The sequence below is a fragment of the Electrona antarctica genome, assembly GCF_951216825.1.
Source record: "Electrona antarctica genome assembly, chromosome: 2".
In the NCBI taxonomy this organism is placed as follows: Eukaryota; Metazoa; Chordata; class Actinopteri; order Myctophiformes; family Myctophidae; genus Electrona; species Electrona antarctica.
The window spans coordinates 32,723,083-32,748,998 of record NC_136807.1 but is presented as its reverse complement, the minus strand read 5'-3'; the positions used below and the strand labels follow the sequence as shown (position 1 = coordinate 32,748,998).

General features: G+C 41.1%; 2 protein-coding genes across 5 annotated transcripts in view; one reads left to right on the top strand and one right to left on the bottom strand.

Annotated features, from left to right (window-relative positions):
• Positions 1–11,254, bottom strand: part of ccdc187 (coiled-coil domain containing 187) — a 33,648-nt gene extending 22,394 nt beyond the window's left edge. For 2 of the 4 annotated variants that reach the window (XM_079513409.1, XM_079513412.1), the window contains exons 1-2: positions 10,992–11,254; positions 10,329–10,479 (exon numbers count right to left, since the gene is read on the bottom strand). In XM_079513409.1, the coding sequence (XP_079369535.1) occupies positions 10,329–10,377 (49 nt within the window). In that variant the 5' untranslated portion in view covers positions 10,378–10,479; positions 10,992–11,254. The remainder of the gene's footprint in view (positions 1–10,328; positions 10,480–10,991) is intronic. The other 2 variants (XM_079513411.1, XM_079513410.1) reach the window with 2 other exon arrangements.
• A 5,301-nt stretch (positions 11,255–16,555) lies between these two features.
• On the top strand, positions 16,556–19,578 carry LOC306933047 (urotensin-2-like; the record flags this gene model as incomplete). The annotated part of the gene is made up of 4 exons (XM_079515038.1): positions 16,556–16,661; positions 18,187–18,285; positions 19,278–19,321; positions 19,450–19,578. The coding sequence occupies 4 exons, from the start codon at positions 16,556–16,558 to the stop codon at positions 19,576–19,578; spliced, it is 378 nt and encodes a 125-aa protein (XP_079371164.1).
• Between the last annotated feature and the right edge of the window lie 6,338 nt (positions 19,579–25,916).

Here is a 25,916-nt window from a genome sequence, read left to right as displayed (position 1 = left end):
GGAGTGCGCATACAAAGTTTTACACTTTTCAGGCAGTTATAGGTAAAAACAGCCTGTTTTAGCGCCAACATGAGGCTGATTAGAAAATGTTCAGGTGGCATGGTTTTTTCCTCTGCCTAGTGGGAATGAGCATGCAAATGTTCAGGGAAATCGCACACTGTGTACATGATAGCATGCATAGTGTGCATGTTAGCAATCCTGCAAACATTGGAAGCTGATCTTAGCCAATCAGGATGGAATATGACATTTTTTGTTTAATGACTATAGAGATACTGTGTATCGATTTGCGTGATTGTTGTACTGTCCAAAAGCCTTTTGCACAAATCGCCGCTATAACAGGCATATTCGAAATATTTGCAGCAGAGGTTCTGCTCTGGCATCCAGGGAGTGTGTGTGCACACTGCAGTTTCATCCATCAAGCCAACGGTGCCGGAGATTAGCTGTTCACAGACAGAATGACAGTGTTTCCCTGGGACCCAAACTTACAAAAATACATACTGAATTCATAAATCATCATAAAGCCACATTTGAAAAATAGTGAAAATAGCCAAACCAATATACAAGCTCACAATGTGTCGCATCACACTGAGCTTGTATGTCAGATATTTTCACTAGTCGCGATCCTTTCTAGAAATCAGTTTAATCTTGTTTTTTTCTGAAAATCTTTTGGAAACGTTGCAAACATAATTAAGAATGGGATACATTTACTCGTGAAAAACAAGAGCATGGCTTGAAACTCACTTTTAAATGCTCCACAGCAGCAATACAGTATTCTCCCCCTTTTCATCATTCCGTTTTTTTGCAGTTTGGCTCAGCACCAAAAACGAAGGATGTGTGTTATTTTGTCTTTGATACTTTTACTCGTGCTTCATGAGTCGTGACCCATCAAAACTGGTTTGTGACCTTAAATGGATGGCTCTATATTTGGGAAACACTGCAGGAGTGTCTGCAAAATCGCTTTTGAACACAAATCATATGTCTCTATGGTTCAGCAGTAACCCCCCCCTCCCTCAGCAGACGTCCAGACTGACCACCTGCTGGATAAAAAGGTAAAAAGCCACTGCAGTTTCATGTCATTAAACCTGCTCCTCACTATGTCCTCCCTCTGTCACCAGAAACAAGATGATGACAGAGACAGGAACCTTAACCTTAACCTGCTCCTCACTATGTCCTCCCTCTGTCACCAGAAACAAGATGATGACAGAGACAGGAACCTTAACCTTAACCTGCTCCTCACTATGTCCTCCCTCTGTCACTAGAAACAAGATGTCCTCACTCTGTCCTCCCTCTGTCACCAGAAACAAGATGATGACAGAGACAGGAACCTTAACCTTAACCTGCTCCTCACTATGTCCTCCCTCTGTCACTAGAAACAAGATGTCCTCACTCTGTCCTCCCTCTGTCACCAGAAACAAGATGATGACAGAGACAGGAAGATAAAACAGTGTGTGACAAAGAGGAACGGCTTCCCAGATTCTTATAAAATGACAAAAATAAATAATCCAAGCAGAGAGTCGAGAAGTTCTGTTTAAACACTTCAGGTTTAAAAACTACAGATTAAAATCACATGAATAATGGGTGTGTTACATTTAGGTGTGTCCAGAGGTATGAGTGTGCCAATGTGCAAGCATAGCCAGTAGCCTACTGACATACCTAAATCTAATACACCCATTATTAATTAGATTAGCTGACAGTAACACTGTCTTGCTTAGATCACAGTGTACTTTAAACTGCATGTTTTTATAATAACCTGAACTAGGGATGGGAATTATCGATGAATGCATTAATTGATAAGCTTATCGATAGATTAACCGGTTAGTTGATAAGCGTTTTTTTAAAGAAATCTGAGAATCTTAATTTCCCTCAATGTCTAACATAAAAATCTACACTTTGCTGATATACAGAAAGAATACAAAAGGCATATATTCCTTAATCAAATAGTGATTTGACCATTTGCGATCAGGGCCAGGCAATAGAGCACCGAAGTCTGACATCACTTTCAGTAGAGGGCACTAACACACAGGTTCATGTATTTTTTTATTTGCATTGAAATCTCCATAGGGCGATTTTAGGTCGCTTCATATAAGAACTGTGTTTGAAAAATAAACCGACCACCCCGGCCTTTCTGTCAGGGGAGTGGCTGTGCGTCGTTAATGATGTCCATTCATATTTGATACAGCCAGTTTCTGGAGAAAAGGGAATTAATGTGGCCGCAAAAGCCTTGAAACTACATATGAAGGCAATGTCGCTGCTAATATACGTCACGCCCAGCTGTCAACACATTGCGTTCCTGAGATTCCTCCTTGACGTAAGCTCAGCTGGTGGTGACTCGACTCATACTAACCACGAAACATTAAATATCAATAAAATAAAAATAAAAATAAACTTAAATTGACATTCAGTTTCTGTTGTGCGACGGGCAGATGCAGCCACCCCCCCTACCTGGAAATGTAGTCTCTGGGTTGTTTGACTTGTTTCTAACGCTTATTTTGTTACTCTTTGGGTATATTTGTACATTTCCACCTTCAGTCAATGCTTCATATCCATATGAGTGAAAAGGCCGGGGTGATCGGTTTATTTTTCAAACACAGTTCTTATATGAGGCGATCTAAAATCCCCCTATGGAGATTACAATGCAAATAAAAAGTACATGAACCTGTGGACTGACGCCCTCTACTGACAGTAGAGGGCGGTGATGTCAGGACTTCGGTGCACTATGGCATCTTTGTATGAGAAATTGAATTAAATGAAAAGTGCACTCTCTTGTCTGTCACATCGCAAAAGCAGAGACGTTTCGATTAATTCAATTAGTTATTAACTGTTAAGTTTAATCGATTAACATCCCTAACCTGAACTGCAAAACAAACATCATCTTAGGGTTTCAGCCCCCTTTATGGCCCCATTTTATACTTTCAAAACTTAATTTTTATTAGTGAAGATAGGCAATTGATGCGCTGTGAGCTTGAAAGTACAATGGCTAGTTTTTTCTACTAACATTTTGGAATACTTTCACCTATAACGACGTGCCCAAAATAGGGAGGCCATGTTGAAAGTGGTTAATCTAAAGTGAGAGTGACATACAACACTGAATGACAGCAGCATTGTGCGAGCACTTTAGCCCAGCTCAAACGGTCCCGCTAACATCTAAACATGCTCGAGTGTTTACAGGAGACCTTAATGGCTCTGCCCACTGCAGACAGTGAGCCTGTGGTGGAGTCTGTTAAACAAACTGAAAGGTTCCTCGGTAGAAAATAAACATCCCATGTTTGACGGATGGTCGGCAACACGGTAACTCACTTAACTTTCTCCATTTCCTCCATTTGGAACAGACGCCCATCGAGCCTCTTTTAAAGGGTGATTTATACTACATAGTATATACACTATATCGGTCATTACTCTGTCTCTTGTATCGCTGTAATCGCAGAATGTACTTAGGATTGGTTTAAAAGTATACTTTCAAAATGCCATTAGCGAGACCGGAGACATTGCTTGAGGTCTATATTGTCGTCGAGGGGATCCTACAGCCTAGAAGTTGGGCCAATTAAACGCACCTGGCGTCCTGATAATCACCCCTTAATGCGGAGCTGATCTGAGCAGAAAGGCTTTTGTCTGTGGAGGCAAAATTATGCGGAGGCGATCTGAGCAGAAAGGCTTTTGTCTGTAGAGGCAAAATTATCAGCATCAAGCTGATGACATGACATGCAACTCTCACTTTTGCACGAGCGACCTACATCTCCTTTCCTTGCACACTTCCGTCTCCAAAATGTTGACTGGCCCGTCGTTCTGGCCTCCCCGGTCGATAATGATCAACATACATTTACACAAAGCAACCAACTGAGGATGTCTCCTCTTTGTCCCAGTGTGTCAACAGGGAAGGGAGGGAACCCTAAAACACTGTGGTGAGGGCGACGTTCTGGCCAAATCCTCCTCGGCATGCACAGAACGGAAGGGAACAGAATGGTTTAAAGCTACAATCCGTTAATTCATCCGCTAATACAGAAAGCCCGTAACTTGGGCAGAGGATGTATATTGTGATTTGAGCTTCATGCACGACCACTTTTCAACCAGTTGTGGTTCTATCTGACCACAGGTTATAAACACATTGCAAAACGATACTTTATGGTCAGCTCACATTGAAATGTGTACATTTCTCGTTTCGAGTGCCACCCACCAGAGAAACATGACTGTCATAATCATGACAGTCATGACGCAACTGAAGCCAGTTTTACGTGATCCGTAGTACATATTTACACTGGAAACTTGTACATAAACATTCAAATTTCAAATGTAAAGTACTCATCACATGTGCCACTGGTGTTGGGAATTTGCTGGGACAGCGATTAAAGCAAATTAAAGCACATTTCTAACACCCGTGGCCCACGTGGTGAGTACTTTATATTTGTAATCTGAATGTTTATGTACTCGTTGTGAACCATGGCTATATTCTACCATACAGATTGGACCAAAACATTTATTCACAAAACTGACAAGAAGTCTAGTTACCTTTAACCGCAAGTAGGCAGCCCTGGTTCACAACAATCAAACTTCATACTCGGAGGAAGGAACTCCCACAGGCCACAGCATAATCCAAGGTTTTACTTTTAGCTACACAGGGTGATCTTTAAGTCTACAATGAGCATTAACCCTCGCCAGGCCAGACATGCACTTACACCTGCTGTGCAGCTTAAGAGGCCAGCCGGCCACTCAACAGATCCCCAACCTGGCTGGACAAAAAAACGACACCCTAATCTGACCGGACACAATGACAGCAAGTCACAACAACAGACAGTTTGTGTGTTTGACCTGTTCTTTGGAGCTGCTTTCAAGCGACGGTCACATTACTTGTCTTCTAAAGGCATGCAGGGAGGGCGGGGATAGACACACTGTTGTTATTATGGCTGCTGAACAGGTTTTGTGTGCTGTTTTGAGGCACTCGGGCCTACACTCCTGGCCCAGTGTGTTATCCTACTGTAGTTCCTAGAGAATCCTGTAAGCCTACTTAACCACTTAAAGGACCACTTCAACACTTTTCAACTTATCTTCATATAATTGGTCCTCACTAATGTTCATGAAAAATGCCACATTTTTTTCTACTCGGCCTGTGGTCAGTTCCGAAACCTGTCCACCAGTGACATCGTTTGCCAGATTTTTTTAAGCAACTTTTTTTTTTATATTTTAATTTTCGTGAGAACGATGGCTTCCATTATTGCATTGCAACTTTTCAGGAATAGAAAGCCTGAAGTTTCTAATAGCTTGGATTCCCCATTGATGATGTCACTGGTGGACGAGTTTCTGAACTGCCCACAGCCCTCCCATGGGACACAGACCAAGTAGAAAAAAAGTGTAGCATTTTATCATGAACATTAGTGAGGACTAATGAAGGTAGGTTGAAAAGTGGTGAAGTGGTCCTTTAAGCTCTATACTCTATACTCTATTCTTTGTACAGCAAATAAAAGAGGTATTCAAAAATATATTTGTGATATTTGATTTTGTCCACATCATCCAGCCCTACATCATCGAGCCCTACCACAATATACATTTTATTCTAAAGGTCCAGGCCGATGATGTATCAAACTAATGGAGAGGTACAGACAGCAGCAATAGCAGTATCCACTGACTGGATGGCTGGTGTTTTTCCCCCAACAGACAGTAGCAGCTGAATGTTGGAGTAAAGGTCAGGTTTAAGAGCAGGAAGTCATGACCTGCATGACCTCCGCTTCAAGTCACAAGAGTCAACAAAACGCAGCCACAACTAAAACTTCTCTCTCTGACCTCTTAACCCCCCTATGAGTCCACCACTGTCTGGAACCAACCCATTCCTGGTCAATGGGGACAAAATGACACCATGAACTGGAGAATGGAGTGTGATTATTTTGGAGCACCATTGACACTGGATTTATGTGGCCGATGACAAAATTAGCGAGAAAATTGGATTAGCCAATATCCGATTTGATCCCCAATACTGTCAAGTTTGTCAACAATTGTGACAACGATACGCAACATAGGCTGGTCAGTGCATTGAAACAAGAAACATCACTGGAAAATAAAATAACGATTATGTTCTGCAAAAGAAAAAAGGTTTCATATCAGCACATACCGATATTTGTGAGAGGCCAATGTCGGCCGATAAAATCTAGACATCTCTAGAATATTTCTGCACCGTCGCCTAGCAGAGAGTAATCACTCCTCTGTTTGTCCGTCACAGAAAACCGTTTTATTCTGATTTGGATCAAACTAGGCAGATGAGTAGGGGGTAGGATCAGGACCTGTCCTATTGTTTTGCACAAGTTCAACATTTGGCTCTGGGTCATACTCAGAATGGCCCTGACAGAGCATGCTTTTGTTGATAAGTGATAACATTAAATAGCCAGAAAGCTGCAGTGTCAGAGTGTGTACGCACGCTCGTGTGTGTACACTTTGTCCAGAAAATGGAACAGCGGGGGCGCCTGATAGCCAAGTGATTAGGGGAGCATACCACATGGGCTCTGATGCCACCAGCGGCCAAGTGGGTTCCCTTTTGGACTCCTGGGACGGGAGTCTTGCTAGTCGTTTTAAACTAGGGGAATCATTTTGGAGGTGTGCGCCACCAGTGGTTCCGGTCATTGGTTCCGGCCACCTGACGATGTAAAGTTATTTCCACTCCGACTGGATTGGAAACCCAAAAATAGTATTGATCCCAGGCCAGTCACTGCCCGGTACTCTCTTGTTCGCTCCACTTTAAAAAATAAAATGGAACGGCAAACATTTCAAGTGCAAAGTATCTCAGCTATCCGTGCAAGAGAGAGAGAACAGATGAAACCCAGACAGAGGTATTTCTCTTTTATCAAGTGAGCCACTTGGAGAGCAGCGGTGGTGAGTGGCTGCCAAACAGAGAGCCGCTCGCTAGAGGAGGAGGACAAATTACACAGGTTTTATTTTCAGCCAGTCGCCCCACCAGCGGCCCACGCTGTTTCTCCTCCCGCTACTCCGTCTTTTCCACAAACGCTCTCTGCTGCAGCAGCTCGCTGCCTTTCTGCTCAAAATGTTCAGTGTGAGGTTCTCACCACTGTTCAACACACTGCTGCTGTTTAACAACTTGTGCTTTGACACTGTCTGTGTATAATAAATAGCCGATCTACATTCATGTCGAGGTGCGACACTTTATGTAAACTTGTAGATCTTGGAGCCATTTTATCTGAGCACCACCGGCGTATAATAGGCATCACATTTAGGCATAGATAGAGGCCTAGGCTATTTTTTAGAATGTTCGCCTATAATGACATGCTGAAAATAGAGATGGCCAGATTATTTTTTTCACAATCCCTTTATTATAGATAAAGAGTTATTATAGATCCCAGAGTTGACACAAAAGACAGTAGTGAAAGTAATCAGAATAAAAACAGTAATGGCAAAGCTTCTCCATTACAGAAAGGTCTGACTGGTGCAACCTATACGTTGTTTTACCTTTGAATCCGGATGCTACATCTGTGTCTCATTAGTTATTGCTAGTATACATAATTTATTTTTAGAATTAGAAAGAGGTTAGGTTTAGGTTAGGTTAAGAGGTTAGGTTTTAGAAGGCGTTTTTAGAATCGGCCTAAATCGGTTAAGCAAGACCTGTTACTAAGATGAAACAATGACTAGATAAACACTACATCGAAATAGAATCAAAAGGAAACGGACAGGGATGCCAAGGTTAATGTGGTTACAAACAGGACCGGTCCCGACTCCCGAGAGCCAGTCACGGTGAGAGGTGAGGAAGCAAACAAGACTTCTCTCTGGGTCACTGCTTGAAAGCCAAGTTTGAAATTGGGTGGTGGTGGGGGGAGGGGGGAGTTCCTTTGGGGAGCTGCATTCCCTCGGCATGTCAGGCTATATCAGGAGGAGTAGCCAAAGGAAGAGAGGGGGAGAGAGGGAGGGAAAAACAAAAAAAAACAGGAACCGATAAGACAGAGAGTGAAAACAAAGCATGTTGACTTGGCCAAGAATTTGGGAACGGGGTAAGCGAGTGAGGAGAAACACCAGCCCTGTGGGAAACCGAAACATAAACACCAGCGGCGGGATGTACGTTAAGATAAATAAAGCCCAAGTATTATCAAGTACAGTTAAGGATGGACAAAGGCACACGCAAGGCTGACACATCTAGTGGGTGAAAACAGATCGTTGAATGACAGCGACTAGACATCTTATTTGTGTGTTGCCTTAATTGAGCAGTTTAGAGCGGTCAAATGTGGGGCACGGCTGCTTTTGTTTGTTCACTGTCCCCTCTGTTTCATAAAGCATGACAATGCAAAGCCACACAGTGTGCCCTTTGTCTATGGAAACGAGAGCAGAAGGGAGAATTATCGCCCGTCATAAAAGACACGCAGACCTACTGCTACCACACTCACTCGTCATTAAGTTGTTTTTACAAAGCAGAGTAAAAACCAGCATCGTACCCACATCGTACCCACTCAAACTTACAAAACTTAACATGAGTCTGTAACTGCATTCTATATTCAAACTCTCAACTAAACTGTTAAAGCAATTCCACATACCATTTCTGGAAGTTGTTTCTGGTAGTATAAATATTTTTTTTAGGACGTTTTTCCCACTACTTGTTTCATGTAAAAAGCTGTCAATTTTTAAACCATAACGGTATATACTTCATAGCCGATATACAAGCTCGCAACAAATCACAACGCAATGTTGTGAGCTTGTAGAAATGCTATTTTCACCATAATTTGGTTCTTGTGGTAAACTGCATTGCACCTCTAAACGGGATTCCAATTACCTCAACAAAAGTTTGTGTGCAAACAATCATCCCTTGATGACCATCATCTTCCTCATGGTGGCGTCTTTATCTGGGTGTTACATCGCATTCCTTCTAATCTGCACAAAAGCATGATGCCACATGCGCAAGCAAGCTGGCACTCCCCACAGACTGGGCTTTGACACATTGTCTTTTCAGGGGACAGCGGTCCGTCTCTACTCTGGTGAAACTTATACTTATCTATCTCCAGTCACTCTTGTCCAGACATGCTGCTTATGCCAGCTGAATACAAACTACTTACTTCACCACAGCGACAGACAGACAAGGTCACACAAAACTGCTGGAGAACCACAGCCAGTCATTACCAGCTGCATGTGACACTATTAAGTGACAAAGTTCTAGGATGCCAATCCCTTTATGGAAACACGTCCAACTGTGTATAGCCACGGTATTATCCAGCAACCATGGTTCTTGATTGATTGATTGATAATTGTATTAGACAATAAGATGCAAACGGTACAGGGTACAGTCAAGCACAGCATTGGTCCAAAAGGACAGCACCAAAGAAAGACCTTGTGTTCTTGTTACCATTCAGGTCCCATGCATTCATTCACAATGACAACAAACAATTAAGATTTCTCAAACACATTAAATCTACATGTACAGGTTGGAATATAAATACATTGATAAAAAGGGGAGGGGGGGGGGGTAAAGACTAAAGAGGTGGGGCTATCATCTTCTCTCCCTTTCACCTGATGACAGTGACAGGTGAATTTTCAGACCCTTTTTAAAGGAAACCAGTGATCTGCTTGTTTTGAGGGAATTCCACACTTGAGTGGCAGTGCTGTGAAAGGTGAATTTACCCATATTTGTTCTGAAAATGGATCATTATTTACGCTCCCTCTAGTGTTATGGCTGTGGGAGTTGCTCACCTTTTTGAGGTAATTAGTCAAGTAAATGGGCACTGAGGGCATGGATGGCAGAGCTGCATTTACAATCTTGAATGCTAGTCCCATTTTCAGTTGCTTGACTGTGTCTTCTACACTGAGCCAACCAATGCTATCAAAGTTTGTTGCACAGAGGTGGGTCATGGGCCCTAGGCCTAGCAAAAGTCTGATTAGTTTGTTTTAGGAGGTCTGGAGCTTTTTTTTTCTCGTGACATTGAGATGTTGGAGAACCAGGAGGCGCACACACCAGGTTCTGAAGCATAAGCTTTTTAAATACCATAATTGCAGTATGAATACCTTGAGTTAAATATGTGTATGTAAATGTTATAGTGCACAGACATGCATTTCAATTCAAGTAATATTTTTCTTTAAAAAAAATGCGTTTGTCTGTTTACTCAATGGGCCATTCTATGTTTAATTAAAAGGGGAAGAAAGATTTAGGCCTACGTATAGCAGCATGAACTAACCCACTTTTTGGTAAAGTAGATACTGTGAAATTCAATAGCGTTACACCCCTAGTCTGACTGTACTTAGCTTTTTTGTTGCTAAATTAGTACCAGCCACGCATCTGTAATACATTACACTTATTTTCTATAAATATCACATCAGTCAGCGTGTGTGTGTGTGTGTGTGTGTGTGTGTGTGGTTACCTTCCTGGACGCGTGGCAGATTGGACTGGTCAATCTCCAGTTCTGCCATGGCGGCTTGTCTGTCCCACTCCCCAGGGCACAGTCAGTCTGTCCCCAGGGCACAGTCACTGCCTCATGGCACACAGAGAGAAAAGCAGTTTACACAGGAGACCTGTGGAACATTAGCAGATGTACAGTAGACTGTGCGAGTTATCCTGTAAAATGACACTACACGTGATGTGAAGTGACATCCCAGCTCAGGCAGCTCTGCTACTGCCTACTGGATACGTTGCCTTTGTTTTTCTGTCACTGCCTATACATTCATACATAATAGGATCTGACAAGATCAGATCATTATTGGCTATTCTCTATTCCCGTGGTGGGACACCTGTTGTAGAATACAACAGGAAATTACCATTGTCTTGATACTGTACAGTGCGATTCTCCACAACACAAGGCAACTTCTGTTGTTTAACAACTTAAACCCTATAGTATACATCATTCTATGTCAATAGCAAATAATAGCCGACATGTTTGTCTTATGTCGACATGCCCATAGGGTAGAATAGCGTGATTAAAATAAAACAAAATAAAACTACAGAGTACAGACTGTCAAACAGACACCCAATCCATGAGATGCACTAAGAAAACCTGTGGCAGCCGCATAGCATTTAGATGACCTACCTGTTGTTCAGTGGCTGTGTGCGTGTGTGTACTGTGTAGTAATGTTCAACAAGTAAACATGACAGTCAAGTGTCGACTCGGCGTGTTCCGTTCAGTTCTGTTCAGTTGTCTTCGGTCCAGTGGATCAGTCGCTCTCCTCCTGTCTGCACATGGACCGAACGTCAGGAAACGCGGTCATCGCTCGTTCTTTGTTTTGTGATGTGTGCTGTCTGCTGTGTGAACATATCCTTCACTTTAGTTGTCAATCAAACAAAGAGCCGACGGTCGGCTTCTGAAGGGAAGCCGGGGAGGACAAACTTCGCTACTTCTTTTCAGTTCCTGGGTATGCTTCTGGACGCTACAGTTGAAAACCAGTAAGGGGCGCCAATCCACCATCCAGTGCATGACCACAGCATTGAGTTTCGGATTAATTTGTTTTAATTGGTTTAACCCTTCAACCACTTTCACCTTGAGTGACGTCCCTATTTTGACATGAGCGTGTCAAAAAATCTAAACTGTTGTACATGTAGCATTTGCAATGTTTGAAACATAGCTTATCTGCAAGCTCCCGAGGCTTTTCAATGTGATATTGTATCTGACCTTAAATTGTAGATTAAGATGCATGGCTATTACTAGGGTTTAACAAATCATATACATTAATGTAGTATAGACTCAATGCCACCTTGCCAACAAATAATGTATAATGCCCCACTCTTTTTTATGATCAACACTTTATGATCAAAACAAATAATAAGACAAAACAAAAAAGTAGACCTACTATTCAAAAGAGAAATCAAAATACAAAGAAAAAAACACAAACTAAAGAAAAAATACAAATGCTTATGCAATATGCATGAAATGAAAGAATAAAATACAATTTGAAGACAAGATAATAAAAAAGTCCATAGTTTCCAGATCACTACAAATGCTATATCATCCACACTACTAAAGTTAGTACTTGCAAACTTTAATGTTTGGTTGACCAAAATCTTTTGCACTATTATTTTATACTTATTTTACTTGACATTTAGAAAGAAATATTCCTTCAAAGTGTTGACCATTTCAGTCAGCTTTGGACTAGTTTGAAGATTGCCATCATCATGAGAGGGAGAGGAATAGCCTACCACTTGAACTAATCTAGATATTTGCCTGTGACATTTACAATTTAGGCATTAAAGCAGACACTTTCATCCAGAGAGTGATTTGTAAAGTGCAAAGGGCACGAGGGGTTGAGTGAGAGTGCATTTTATCCCTTCAGTGCCAGACTCAAAGTTTGAAGGCACTGGGCAATATAAATATTAATAAAGTATCACCCAGCTGGTGGGCAAGTGTGGAAAGCAAACAAAAAAGAAGGAAAAGGATTCACCTGGCTGAGGGCACAAGCTTTTACTGTAAGCAACCCTGACTGTGAAAGGATGGACTTTTGAGAACTGATGATTTTCACCTGGCTTTTGAGAACTGATGATTTTAGATTGGTTTAATTCCATAACCAATCTAAAATCATCAGTTCTCAAAAGTCCATCCTTTCACAGTCAGGGTTGCTTACAGTAAAAGCTTGTGCCCTCAGCCAGGTGAAACCAATCTAAAATCATCAGTTCTCAAAAGTCCATCATTTCACAGTCAGGGTTGCTTACAGTAAAAGCTTGTGCCCTCAGCCAGGTGAAAATCCCAAACATTCCAAGCATAACATTGCCCTCTGCTGGCTGTATTTAGCATAAATAATGAACTTTTACTTGAAAGCACAAACCTGGTTTTGTGTCCAGGCAACAGAAACACACAGACATGTATACATTTGTTAAAGCTACTGTATATGAGGTACAAGTTGAAAAGAAGGCTTTTGGGCAAGTTGGGCAACACACTAACTCTGCTATAAAGGGGAGGTGATAAAGTAGGCTATACTATTTTAGTAACGAGAATAACGACTTCCTATACATGTATTATACAGTATTAGCATACATTTAACGTGTAGTGTTTTTGTATTAAAAGTGAATGATAGATTATCCATGGCCTGGAAATGAGTTTTCACACCTGCAGGTTTTTGAGAAGTTGGAGCGGGATTAAACTGCTACTTAATTGTGTGGAGTAATTTAATTGGCAAAAAAAAATCATTGCAAGGGAATATATCCCCATTGCAATGATTTTGTGCCAATTAGCACTTTAGAATGAACCCTGAGCAGGCCCATTGACGTGTTTTATGAGCTCTCCACTTGGCATATTAGGTGACTCATGCTTTAAACAGAGCCCCTTATATTTTTCTACATTTGTAGAAACATATAAACCACTTTCAAAACTTTGTTTAAAATACGATTATACAATTGTACTAGAGGTTCAGGCCGTTCGGGCCAACCATGTTTTTTGTATATTGTAGTTACATTTAACCATGCTCCTTAATTGTCACTATATTTGTGAAATTATTATCATTTCCTGAACATAGTTTTTGAAAATTGTCTGAAATTTCAAATTCAATGGCAATGCCTTTGCCATAATTTATTTGTTATGATATAGTACTTGAAATTTGTCTTGCGACACAGCAGCCAAGTATGCAGAACACATATACGTACACACATTTGACATAACACAAAGAACAAGACAATTTACATACATAAAGACATGAAGACAAGAGCAATCCACCGCTTAGATTATCCTGTGGCTACTATGACTCCTGATTAAGCCTCAGGGTCGACTGGTGGTCTGACCTTATTGTATGCTGGTACACCATATCTCCTTCCTGAAGGTAGCAACCTATATTCTCCATACAACACATGCTTAGTATTAGAGGTGATATTCCTTGCTAACCTTAGGATGCTGTTATCATACGTGGATGTATAAAGTTTCTGAAGTTGTTGTCCAACAATCTTTGAACAAATGTTCAGTTGTTGCAGCATTTGTGACTTTAGGGCTGCAGACAAACATCCATACCAGGTGGTACTACAGTACTGAAGAACACTCATAATGAAAAACAAAAGAAGAATCCATCTACTAGCACCAAAGGATCTTAGACGGCGAAGGAAGTAGATTATTTGCTTTGTTTTCTTACACACTGAATCAATCTGATCGTTCCATGACAATCGATGGTATATTACTACTCCTAGGTATTTGTACGAACATACCTGGTTGATCGGTTCACCATGAATAGTAATGGGGGATTTGTGTATCTCTGGTGGTGTACCAAAAACAATCTCTTCTGTCGTTTTTGTGTTAATGATGAGAGCGTTGTTATCACTCCATTCAACCACCTTATTTACTCTGTGTTGGTGCAGTCCAGGATCACTGGAACTATCTAGGAGAGAAATCAAAACTGTATGTATTGGTCTGGTGTGTCAGTGCGACATTCAGACAGGCATTCCTCAATACGACAGCTGTCAGTATAAAGTGTGAAAAGTACAGCTGAGCTCACACACCCCTGGGGAGCACCAACAACATTGGTAGTTAATGCTGATTAGGGTTGTGTTCACTTTCACCCTCTGTACTCTGTTAGTAAGAAAAGAAGCATACCAGTGAATTAAGTATGGATTCAGTTCCAACTGTAATTATTATTAAAACTGTTAATTATGTTTTATTTATAAAATATATAAAGTAAGTGTTTTCTTAAATTCTTTCTTAAAAAATCAATCTAATGGCGCCAGGTTGAAAGTGGCTCATTGTGTTTGTACTGTAGTGGACCCAGACACAAGTGAGTGTGGGGCGACCCAAACTAAAGGCTCGGGTCTTAGAATAAGGCAGGGCTGAATGGCCCTGGGTCTTTGACTAATACAGCGTATAAATCCTATTAGCCTTTCATGAAATACACCGCCACTTTCTACAGCGTCTGGCCTTCCCACCATAAAACCAAATGTCACTGTTGCTTCCACGACCTGCATTATCATATGAGAGACAGAGAGCACTGACGTCAGACCTATAATAAATATTCAAATAACATATGGAAGTGAAAATGTGACTTTATAAATAGCTGCCCCATGTGTCCCTCCAGGGGTCCAGTCTCTGTCCCACCATGATGGACATGCCCATAAAGAAGAGTTTATTGCACAATAAGGAGAAGTGAAAGCACAAATATAACATCTTACCAGCACAAGGCCTTTGAAATTGTGTTGTGCATCAATCAATCGGAGTCAATGACCCATTGCAAAGTCTCTACTGACTTCAATTGCCTTAAAATGTCAGCAGGCTTCTGGACTAAGTGCTCCTGAACATTTAGGCAAATCCACTGAACCACTGTCTAAATAACTAGAAAGGGCGCTTGGAGAAGTTGGAGTGCATTTCCTCGCCAGGCTGGGGGGCCTACCTAGGGCTATTTCGCTAACATTCGTGAAAAAAGTATACATTTAAAAGTATTTTGCCTAATGACATGTCCAAAACGTCAGGGCTATGTCAGTCGAGGAGTGCAGCCATCAGGACACGAGGAATGTGCAGGCACACCCCATGGGCACACTTTAGCGGACAGCCGTGGACAGAAGAAGCTGTGTTTTACGTCATTTCCGAGTTTTTAGACAGCTGGAGCTACTTTTCCATCCACCAGCTGTCTAAAAACTCGGAAATGACGTAAAACACAGCTTCTTCTGTCCGCGGCTGTCCGCTAAAGTCTTCCCACACAGACTTTGCATGATAGACGGTGAAACTGTTAAGAGTAGGCCTACGTGGCACCCCCTATGGGCAGAAACATTTTGGAGGTGCATTGTGTAGAGGCCCCCCAACATACAGTGATTCCAATTTGGGTATGTTTGGGTTTGAATAGGCCTACAATTTAAATGTAATTTGCCTATACAATGACATGTCCAAAATGCCAGGTTTAAAGAATGGAAGAATTTGCCTCTGTAGTGGGAAAGTACGTAGTACATTATTTAAAAGATAATTCATAACTTCTTTTAGTTGTATATATTGCAATAATACTGTGTGGTTGAGACAAAATCCCAAGACACACCTGGACACGTCTCACAGTAGCCTACACTGTTGGGGAGCCATGAATGGAAGCAACACGGTACCGGTGTGCAAATTAGGACCATAAATTACGCTCAAGAGGATTTAAATGGTCAAGAAGGTTAATGAATTCATGGCATAAAAACATTAGTAATTTGCCTGTTCAGGTCCGTCCACCTGCTCCCCTGGTGAACGTTGACGAGAAGGACATCTGAAACACCTGGTTAGATCTCATCTTCACAGTCAGTAAAAGCGGTCAATCAGTCCAACGGGCCAGTAAAACAACCAATCTGCCCTTGGAGCGTGAAGCGCTGCAGAGCTTGTCTGCTTTTATAGAGCCCGTAATTCAGCAGCATCCGCGTTTTGATTTATCGGGGCCAGAGGGAATTGGGCGGCACATCTTTGGCAATTGTCATCATGGGTCCTGTGTGAGTGGTGCGTCTTTGAGTCTATTTTAGGTGTGTGGTGGGTGTTTGAGTGAGTGTGTGGGTGTGTGTGGAGAGGAGGGGGTCACACAACATGGGGTATATAACCCAGTGGGGGGTCTGTAGAATATATAGAAGTCTGCCTTCTCCAGGTCTCAGCAGGACCCAACAAGCCATCGGAGGACTTTCAGTCAGCCACCAACACAGCAATAGCAACTCCATCCAACCACAGCCCGTCCGAACATCATGACACACAACCAGCTCTTATCGTGGACCATCCTGCTTGTGGTTTCAGGACCGCTGTTGGCCTACCCCATCACAGACTCTGCAGAGATGCCCTACTCAGGCCCTGGTGAGTACATTGCCTCTGTGCAGCCTGAGACTTGAGGAGACAACAGTGCAGTACAGGTCGCCGGTTTAAAACCTCAATTAACTCTGTGTCTCAGCATTTCTGCTTTGTGATGATTAATATGAGAGAAGTCATGACCAGAGACCTGAGCTAATAGCGTGAAGTCCTTTAATTGAAGCAATGATTGTTCTTTCAAAGTACAGCAATTAATCAAGTCAAGGGTGAATACTACATGGTATATTGATGTTTTGTATTCAGTGATAATCCAAGCTCTCTCTTCTGAAATATTTACCTTTATATTACTTACTTATTACTTATTACTTATTTGTATGTATCGGAAAATGTGTAACTACGCTTGTACATGCACAACTACAAGTGTTCCTCTTACTGCTGTCACGGTTCTAAATATACTATTGAGTATTGAAGAGGTACAGTAGTTGATACAGTAGATTCCTTTTTACATATTGTATTTAATTTGCATTATGTTTTGCCAGACATATTTAAAGGATAATATTTGCAGAATTGCCCCTGTCGTCCTGTTTCCGGAGCAGTCCTCGTAGAGCGGAGCCCATGAGCATATTGCTACTTAGGCTATTTATTGTGGTCAAAAGTGTTTTAGTTGTCCCACACATCCAAGCTTTAGTTGTCCCTACAAGCCGCCACGGTCTCGTAAATCATGTTTTGGGGTCAGCGTTCGGCACAACCGCCAATCAAAGTGACTGTACTGGCCCATCACAGCGTGTCTGCAGCGGCTCGTGTGGGACAACCAAGGCATGGATGCATGTCATGTGTAATGACAACAGATTCATGAAAAGAATTATCACTTTTACTATAATCTTTATCCCACGATTTTGCAACCCATTTTTTCACCCAGTGTCAATTATGTAATGTAATCCTGAGCACTACACTTCCTCTGTAGCAGACTGACCTCATGCTTCCTTCTATGCATGAGGAGTCCAAGCTGCTTCTTTTCACATGACAGGGGGGAATTTCCCTGGCCGGACATAGCGCAACCAGTTCCTTTCCCCTCCATCAGTTTATTAGAGACCAGGATTACTGCATGTTTTGTGTGAGGGTACCTACCCTAGGGGACACAGGGAGAACATGCAAACTGTACACAGAAAGGCGCTTTCGCCAACCCCGCCTCGGGTATGGGCACTGATGACGCGGAGGAGAGAGCACGCCCACAGCGTCTTTCACCTAACAAATATCACTATGTGATCATTTCTTGTTTATAACACAGTTGCATAGAATGGCTCAGTGCTAGTAGGCTACTGTTATAATGCTGTTGTCTCACAGCAAGAAGGTCCTGGGATCGAATCTGACTGCATGGGGCCTTTCTGTGGGGAGTTTGCAATGCATGTTCTCTCCACATTCATGTGGGTTTGCTCCCACACATGTTACAGACATAATATTACTCCTATACCTCTCTGCCTTCATTTTCACTATTCATGAACATGTTGGCATGTGCAAAATGTATGGGAAATAGATGAAAATGTTGTTACCTTTGATGTTTGTCTGTCCACAGTGTCCGTGGAGGACAGAGGAATTGGGAATCTGGATGATCTGTCCCTGACCGAGCAAGATGGACTCAGATATCCCTCACTCATTCCTGGGGAACTCAACGGTCAGTTTCAGTCAATGTCAAGTCACTTAGTCTATGCACACAAACCATAATCTTACACACCTGTTATTAATTTGATTAGCCACAGCTGTGTGTGGTGTACTATAGGGTCAGCCGTGTGCAGCCTGACATGTTTTTTGTTTGTTTATACCCTTTTGAAGTTTTTAATCTGAACTGGAAAACAAACTAGTAAAGTGTGCTCCTCGGAGCACAGATCTGTGCCAGGTCTGATTGCCTACCCAGGGCTATGTCAGTCGTGGGGTGCACAAGGAATCTGCGGGGAGAAACAGAGTTTGCATGTTAGAGTATGTGGTGCCCTGCATGGGCAGAAGTTAGAGCAATTTTGCGGGTACATTGTGTAGAGGCCCCCCCAACATGTGATTAAAATGTGGGTATGATCGGATGTTGTGCGTATGATAATATGTCATTTTCTGTAAGAAATAGGCCTCTCCCATGCACAAAATAACCTGACTGATACAACTTGATCCCATGATGTCATAGAGATTTGTGTACGTTTTGGACAAAATCTGCCAAGTGTGTTTTGAAGAAAACGCAAAATGGTGGAAAATCTTAACCTGGCAGAAATGGCTGTGGCCTATATGGGGAATTGCATCATCCATGATCGAAGGAAACCAGGGCAAAAAATAATAATTATTCGTGCCACAATGACGCCAGTTTGAAAGGGTTGGGTTTTCCTTGGCCTAATGGGAGGAGTGCATGTGCTTGCAAAACTCTTATGTGTTCAGGCCCTTCCGGTATGGTGGAGATATCTACAGAATCAACCTACGGTTTTAGTCCAGGCTCCACACAGTAAAATAAAAAATAAAAAAAAGTAAATATAGCATGGCACATGGCAGATGGCATGTGCCATGCTATATTAAATAAACACATAGACAATGTGATATTACTTTCAAACAAGAGAGGTTTCTATTGTTCTATTGTATACTACTCTATATAACCGTTTTTTTTAACAATAATTATTGTGTCTCTCTCAGGTGTTAGATCAGCTGGCCTGCTCCCCAGGCAGATGAAAAGAGAGGTTTGTGTTTGATTCATTTTAGTCCTACAAAGAAAATATATGAGCCTCATTACAATTGTACATTATTCACATTCACAACAACTTTTGGAATTTAATTTCTTACCTTTCATCTCATTTCTTGGCTGCAGAATCTGCAGATGATCCTGGAGAAACAGAGTCTCTTGAATCCCTTTGGTCGCTTCCTGGGCATCGGCAGGAAACATTCCACTAAGCGGGGCGAGAATGTTTCTGAGTGCTTCTGGAAGTACTGCGTTTGAACACAGCGGTCCACATGCCGCTCCACTAGAGACAGGGCTTTGCACTATGAAATCAATCCTATTTTGCACTCACACAAGTTAATGCAGACATATACAAGACACACCACATCCCCCCCACACACACACACACACACACACACACGCACACACACACACACACACACACACACACACACACACACACACACACACACACACACAACGTCACACACATACTCCCACAAAAACAATAACGTGTGAAAGTCTGAAGAATCTCGTTTGAGGAGGTTACAAGATACTTTTTTCAATTTGTATTATGTAAACACCTGTTGCAACTGTTTATAGCTGTCTAATGTCTGACTGAGTGTAATGTTACATAATGTAAGTCAATGCTGTGTTGGGAATAGAAATTAAAACGTTTATTTGGAACACATTAAGCTCGCTTTCTTTTTCCTTAAGTACTCTCACTCAGAAAATAGTATTTAGACAGGGGTACTCAATTAAGATCAGGGGTTCCCACTACATATATAGCCTGGCCCAGCCTGTGTGGTTTCTGGTTTAGAGGTGCGAGAACAGGTGGTGGATCCTATTGGTTTAGAGGGGCGAGTGTCGGTCGAAAACAGGTGGTGGATCCTATTGGTTCAGCGAACTGACCACATGCCCTCGCCCCCCTCCTCCCCGGTATAGAACAGGTGGTGGATCCTATTGGTTCACCTGCCCACCTGAGAGCACATGCCCTCGCACCCCTCCTCCCCGGTATAGAAAACAAATGGAACTGACCACATGCCCTCGCCCCCCTCCTCCCCGGTATAGAACACTGCAAACAAAAATAAAAGCCTGGGTACCGAGGCTACTATAGTATACATATAAAGTTATAAAGTAAATGTACAAAACTTTGAAGTTTAAAGTCTACCCCGACTCTCTGAGTAGCAACAACATGTTAGTTAATTGCATTTGCATACAGTATGGTCATCCAATCCGTCTCCAAATTAGTGATGTATTTCCTCATTATAAGAAAAGATGGAATATCCTCCTGATTGTTACATTATTTCTAGAAGTAGATCAGTAAAATTTTACTTCTACTTAAGTGAAAGCAGAATTACTGATAAAGAATTTTGTCAAAAAAGTACAAGTAGCCTACATGAAAAAGCCTTATTAATGAGTGTGTGTAGGCTACCCACATTTTGATGAGACGGTTTTGGATATGAATGACATTAGTGCCACCAAGCTGTTCTTATGGCAATGCATAGAGGAATACAAATAATAATCAAGCTTTCGTTTAGAGTTTTCTTCATTTTTTTCATTTTTTTTTTATTATTTTACAGCAGAAAGAATATAAAGCATTCAGAAAACATCTTCCATATTTTAAGGGCATTTCAAAACGTTTTGCATGGCTTCAGCAGCTGAAATCTCTTTTTTTATAACTTTTTTTAAATTTATTTTTTTTACATATCCATCGAGTCAGTGACGCTTGTACATGCACAATTACAAAAATAAAACTTACAAACGAGAGAGGGGGAGAGAACGGAGAGAAAAGCAAAACACATCAGGTAGAGAACCGAGAGGAGATGAAAGTATTTGGGGAGGGGGTGAGAGGGTGGGCGGAAAGAAATATAGGATCACATAACAGGGAAAGACAGAGAGAGAAGGAGAGAGACAGAGAGCGAGAGAGAGAAAGAGAGAGAGAATGAGAGAGCTATAGAGGAGAGGAAAAGAGATCTACACTAGTTCACATGCAAAGTGTCAAGGACCCATAGTCTTTGTATCAAAGCAGGGCCGTTTATTTTTCTTCTCGGTTTTGGAATTGATGAAAACGTGCAGTTCGGTAAAGGGTGCCATATAATTGCTGTCCATAAACTACAGAATGCTTTGTCTTGCAACACTGGCATTTGCATAAGAGTTAAGTCGACTAACATGTGTCCAATCGTTTTTAAACTTCACTAGGTCTATTAGGTCTCCAGAAAAATAATGCTTATTGCTCTGTGTCCACGAGTGGGTTATGTTGTGAGATCCGGCCTGTTTCTGCTGTCCTGTTGTGCCTACCTTTCTCTGGTTTGGGTGCTTGGACAAAAGAAGAGGAGGAAAGGCAGATTCCCAGGTCAATTAGCAGAATGTCACAAGATCAATAATACAGTAATGAGGCGTACGTGCCTGTCAGCAAACCCGTCATCCCAATCACAAATGGCAGTAAAAACTAGATTTGCAGGTGAGCTTATCGTTTAACGAGACCTGCTGATGCCCTCCACATCAGATATGTATTCCCAGATGAAAAACAATTTGCTGTGATATTGCCCTCATTTGACAGGATTTTATAAAAGAAGGTCACATCCCTTATCTAAGTGAGCTATGATGAGGACAAACAATTTATTTCATGGCACCACCTGTGTTATTATTCATCTTAATCCTTATCGAGAGGAGTAGAGAGAATTGATATTATATAACGAGTAACGACTCGGTCCAGTATCACAGTAGTGGATTTGTTTGTCTTTCCCAGAAAGCACTGCTCACTGCTTTGTTTCCTCCTCCCCCTTTTGGCACCCTGAGTAAATTACATAAGGGAGGTGAAACCAGTCCCTCAAACCCAATTTTTATACTTCATTGTATGACGGAGGCTTGTTGAAAATAGCCAATGTCCAAGCTCACAACTTGTCGCATCTGCGGCACAAAGAGAGCTTTGAGATTGGCCATTTGTAAACGAGTGACACCATCGTACAACTAAGTATAAATCAGGCATCAGTCAGGTAAAGAACCTGACCTTTCTGCTGCTCAGTTTAGGGCCTAAATGAAACTAACTGACTGACTAACTACCTTAACATGTCTGCATGTGTGCTGACGCACAGTGTGTTGTGCCTGTGTTTGTTTTTCTCTTAAGTGTGTCACCCTCACCTAGTCTTGCTATTGTACTGTTCTACAGTATTTCATTCTTTCTGACCGACACAGACAGTATTGTAATGCCTGGGTATTCACCACGCGCATGCGCATAAGTCATGTCTAGGTGTTAAAAAAAAAACTTGGGAGCACACTTATCGAATCCAAATGAACCAACGAAAAAAACAAGAACTGAAAAAGTCTAAAAAGTAGAAACTTGCTCTAAACACAATCTTGTCCTCATGCTTTGCCATGGAAACATCAGTCAATACTGCTTAACTGGATCATTGTCTCTATTTGTAGGGTTTCTGCCCTGCGGGGCCCCAACATACCCTCCCTCTTTCTGAGTTCTGTGACACGTCAAACTAGGCGTTCTTCGTTTTACAGAACAGTAAAGTCTTTTAACTATCTGACTACCGATTCTAGGAAAAATAAGCATGCTTTAGGTGCAGTTCTGTCACCCAGTTAACTATTTTACCCATGCAAGCATAATAAAACCTCTCTCCCCTTTTGCCTCAGCACTGCATCAGCTATGCATTCTAACCACAGTCTAGAGGATGAATGCCAGGCAACAAACTCCAGTAGTGGCGTTTCTAATTCTTGTGGTTTTAACAAGCAGTTCCAGGTAGAAAAGAGAGCAAAGGAAATACAGAAATTATATAAAAAAGAGAGGAAAAGGAACGAAGCATGTCGACAAGCTGGAATGCTGTGGTTGTTATACTGGTTTGAACGGGGAACACCATATTGTGACTTTGGTGAGTGACAAAGGTGATAGTAATTAGCAATGGTATGTCCTGGATGCAGAAGTGTGAATTCATATGATTTTTCCTTTTTGTTATAACAACATTTACAAATGCAGGTACATCGCATGAATTCGAAGTTTGTTGTGCGATTGGGATTATGATTAGGCACTTCCTACATAAACACTCAATAAATAAATTACACATGTCAGGTCGGTGTAAAAAAAAAAGGAGTCCATCCATTGATAAAGTACGTACATTACAGTACAATAATGAATTTGAGAAAAACAAAACAAATAAATGACAATACAAAAAGTATACATGGCAATAATTGTGTAAAAAACAAAATATAGCAAAACAAGTTATTCAGTGTCACTTGCACCTTGGCTGAATGATTAAATGTCATTACTTGGATAGAAAATACACTTTGTCATTGTTCTGTTATATTAATTTGCACCCAACAGGCAAGTGGCTAACATGTGCATTCTCATTCAAACTGCTTTCACGCTTTCAAAGCATCTTTTAGTCCATATATTATTTACTCCTCAGGAGTAAAGAATATGTGCACTATTTTATACATTTACATGATTTAACCCACTTATTGAACTTTGGCTCACTGATCCTGACAAGAGTGACAAGTTCTATACTTTCCCTTAGGACAAAATCATTTTAGCACCTTAATCCTAGTTCAGACCAAAGATTCGCAATGAGATGAAACCGCTTTAAGCCTAATTTATAAACTGTCGTACAGTGGAGCATAAAATAAGCATTATAAAATAATGGCAGCAGTCTGAATTACCCTCTAGATGTTTTGAAAACTTACTTTGAGAATGTTTAATTTAGCTGTCACTTATGTACGCTGACCATTCTTTTTCTAACATGGATAACAAGGTCATTACAGACCCTGACAGCCTTGACCAGGGAGTTTCTATTGGTCTACACCGTGTTAGGAAATGGACAGGGAGTTTGCTATTGGTCTATACCGTGTTAGGAAATGGACCAGGGAGTTTGCTATTGGTCTATACCGTGTTAGGAAATGGACATAAGAACTATACTTAAGTGACCAAACCCAAGTGATAAATCCAATGATTGTGGCAGCATATTTGAAGAAGCAAATTGATCTGTTGGTCTGCTCCTACATTTAATAAGCAAGGGCAAAGACCTTTTAAATAGTTTTATGGGGTCACCATGGGCAAGGCTGCCATTTACAATCTTTGAAAAATCATACAAAACTGTCTCATTGACACATTCCATTTTCAGTCAAGTCATAAAATAAAGCACAAATTCAGTAATGGCAGAAGAATGTTCCAGGTTCTCTATGAGAATGGAGGAGACGCTAGAGACTTCAATGTTTGGTTTTTGTTTTTGTTTCCGTTTTGTTTGTTATATAAATATTTCCCTCTCTGCAATGTGTTGTGTGATCCTCGGCCTATACTGTGATCTAAAGCCCCATTCATAATTAGTTATCGCTGGTGTCGCAGACTGAAAATAGTCAATCTACAAGCTCACATCGTGTCGCACCGCACCACATTGTGAACTTGTCAATTTGCTGTTTTCAATGCACAACATGACGTGTCACCAAGTACAAATCGGGGGAAATGGTCTTTAATGATAGTGTGAAATTTCTACTGTATGATTATCTGTTCTGCAAAGAAATGTAACTTAATTCTCTTGTTAAGCAGTAGTAGCATTCACATTACTTGGCACCATTGGCAAAAGATTCTTGGTAGCCCAAAAGAAAAATGTAAACATAACCATACTTGTTTTTGTTTTTTTAAGATAATTTTGCAGATTTGTCCTAACTCTACAGTATGTTCGTTTGTTTGTTGTAGTTTTTTTTGTAGTTTTTTCATATTGCAATAAGGTCATGCTTTAGCAAAATGTTCTTCTCAAGAACAATCAAAATAAAATAAAATACTCTTATAGTGAAATAGTTTTAATCATTTTACAGAGCATAGCCACTACTGTTTTGTTGTTGTTTTTCTCTTTTGACTCTGTTCATGTTTTTCATGCACATAGCTCATTTTAATCCCAGGTATTTACACTATATACAAACAATACAACCATACTTCTTAGGCATTCAAACAAAACTATACAAATATTCTGTTTTTGTCTTGTACCTGTTTTTGACCCCTTTTTAATGAATAAAATAATATATTTCTAAAATACAATCCCCTTTGGGTAAATGTTTTTTTTCTCCCACGTACTTTCAGCCTTCTTTATATACAGAAACCGCTCAATTGTCAAAAATATGGATTTGTCAAACCCCTATTTTGGGACTAGCTTAGTGACCCCTCGAAGAATCTCTAAGACGTCAAGGCAATGTATGTGATCGTCCTCAAAAGCCCTCAGAGGCTCTGAAGTTCGTTTAAAAAGAACAGCAATAACCTTCATGACCGTAATCAATAATCAATACAACACAAAAGAGGCAACTTTTCCCCTCTAGGTATAGGTTCCAGAGGAGCAATCAAATGAAATGATCCCAAAACGAAACAAACAAAAAGGAACTACATTATTTTTTTAAAGGACAGAGGACGATGTGGTGATACATTAATTAATTGTAGGGTGTGAATTGGGGTGAGGGTGGGGGGCACTAAACAAGAAGAAACAAACAACAAACAAAAAAGTTGAAAAATCAGAGGCCGGCAGACTGATCTACAAGCACACAGGCGAAGAGTTTTGGCAAGAGTCGTCATGTGTTTGTTTTTGTTTTTTTGTTTTTTTTGCTGTGGTGAAATTTAACAGCATAGA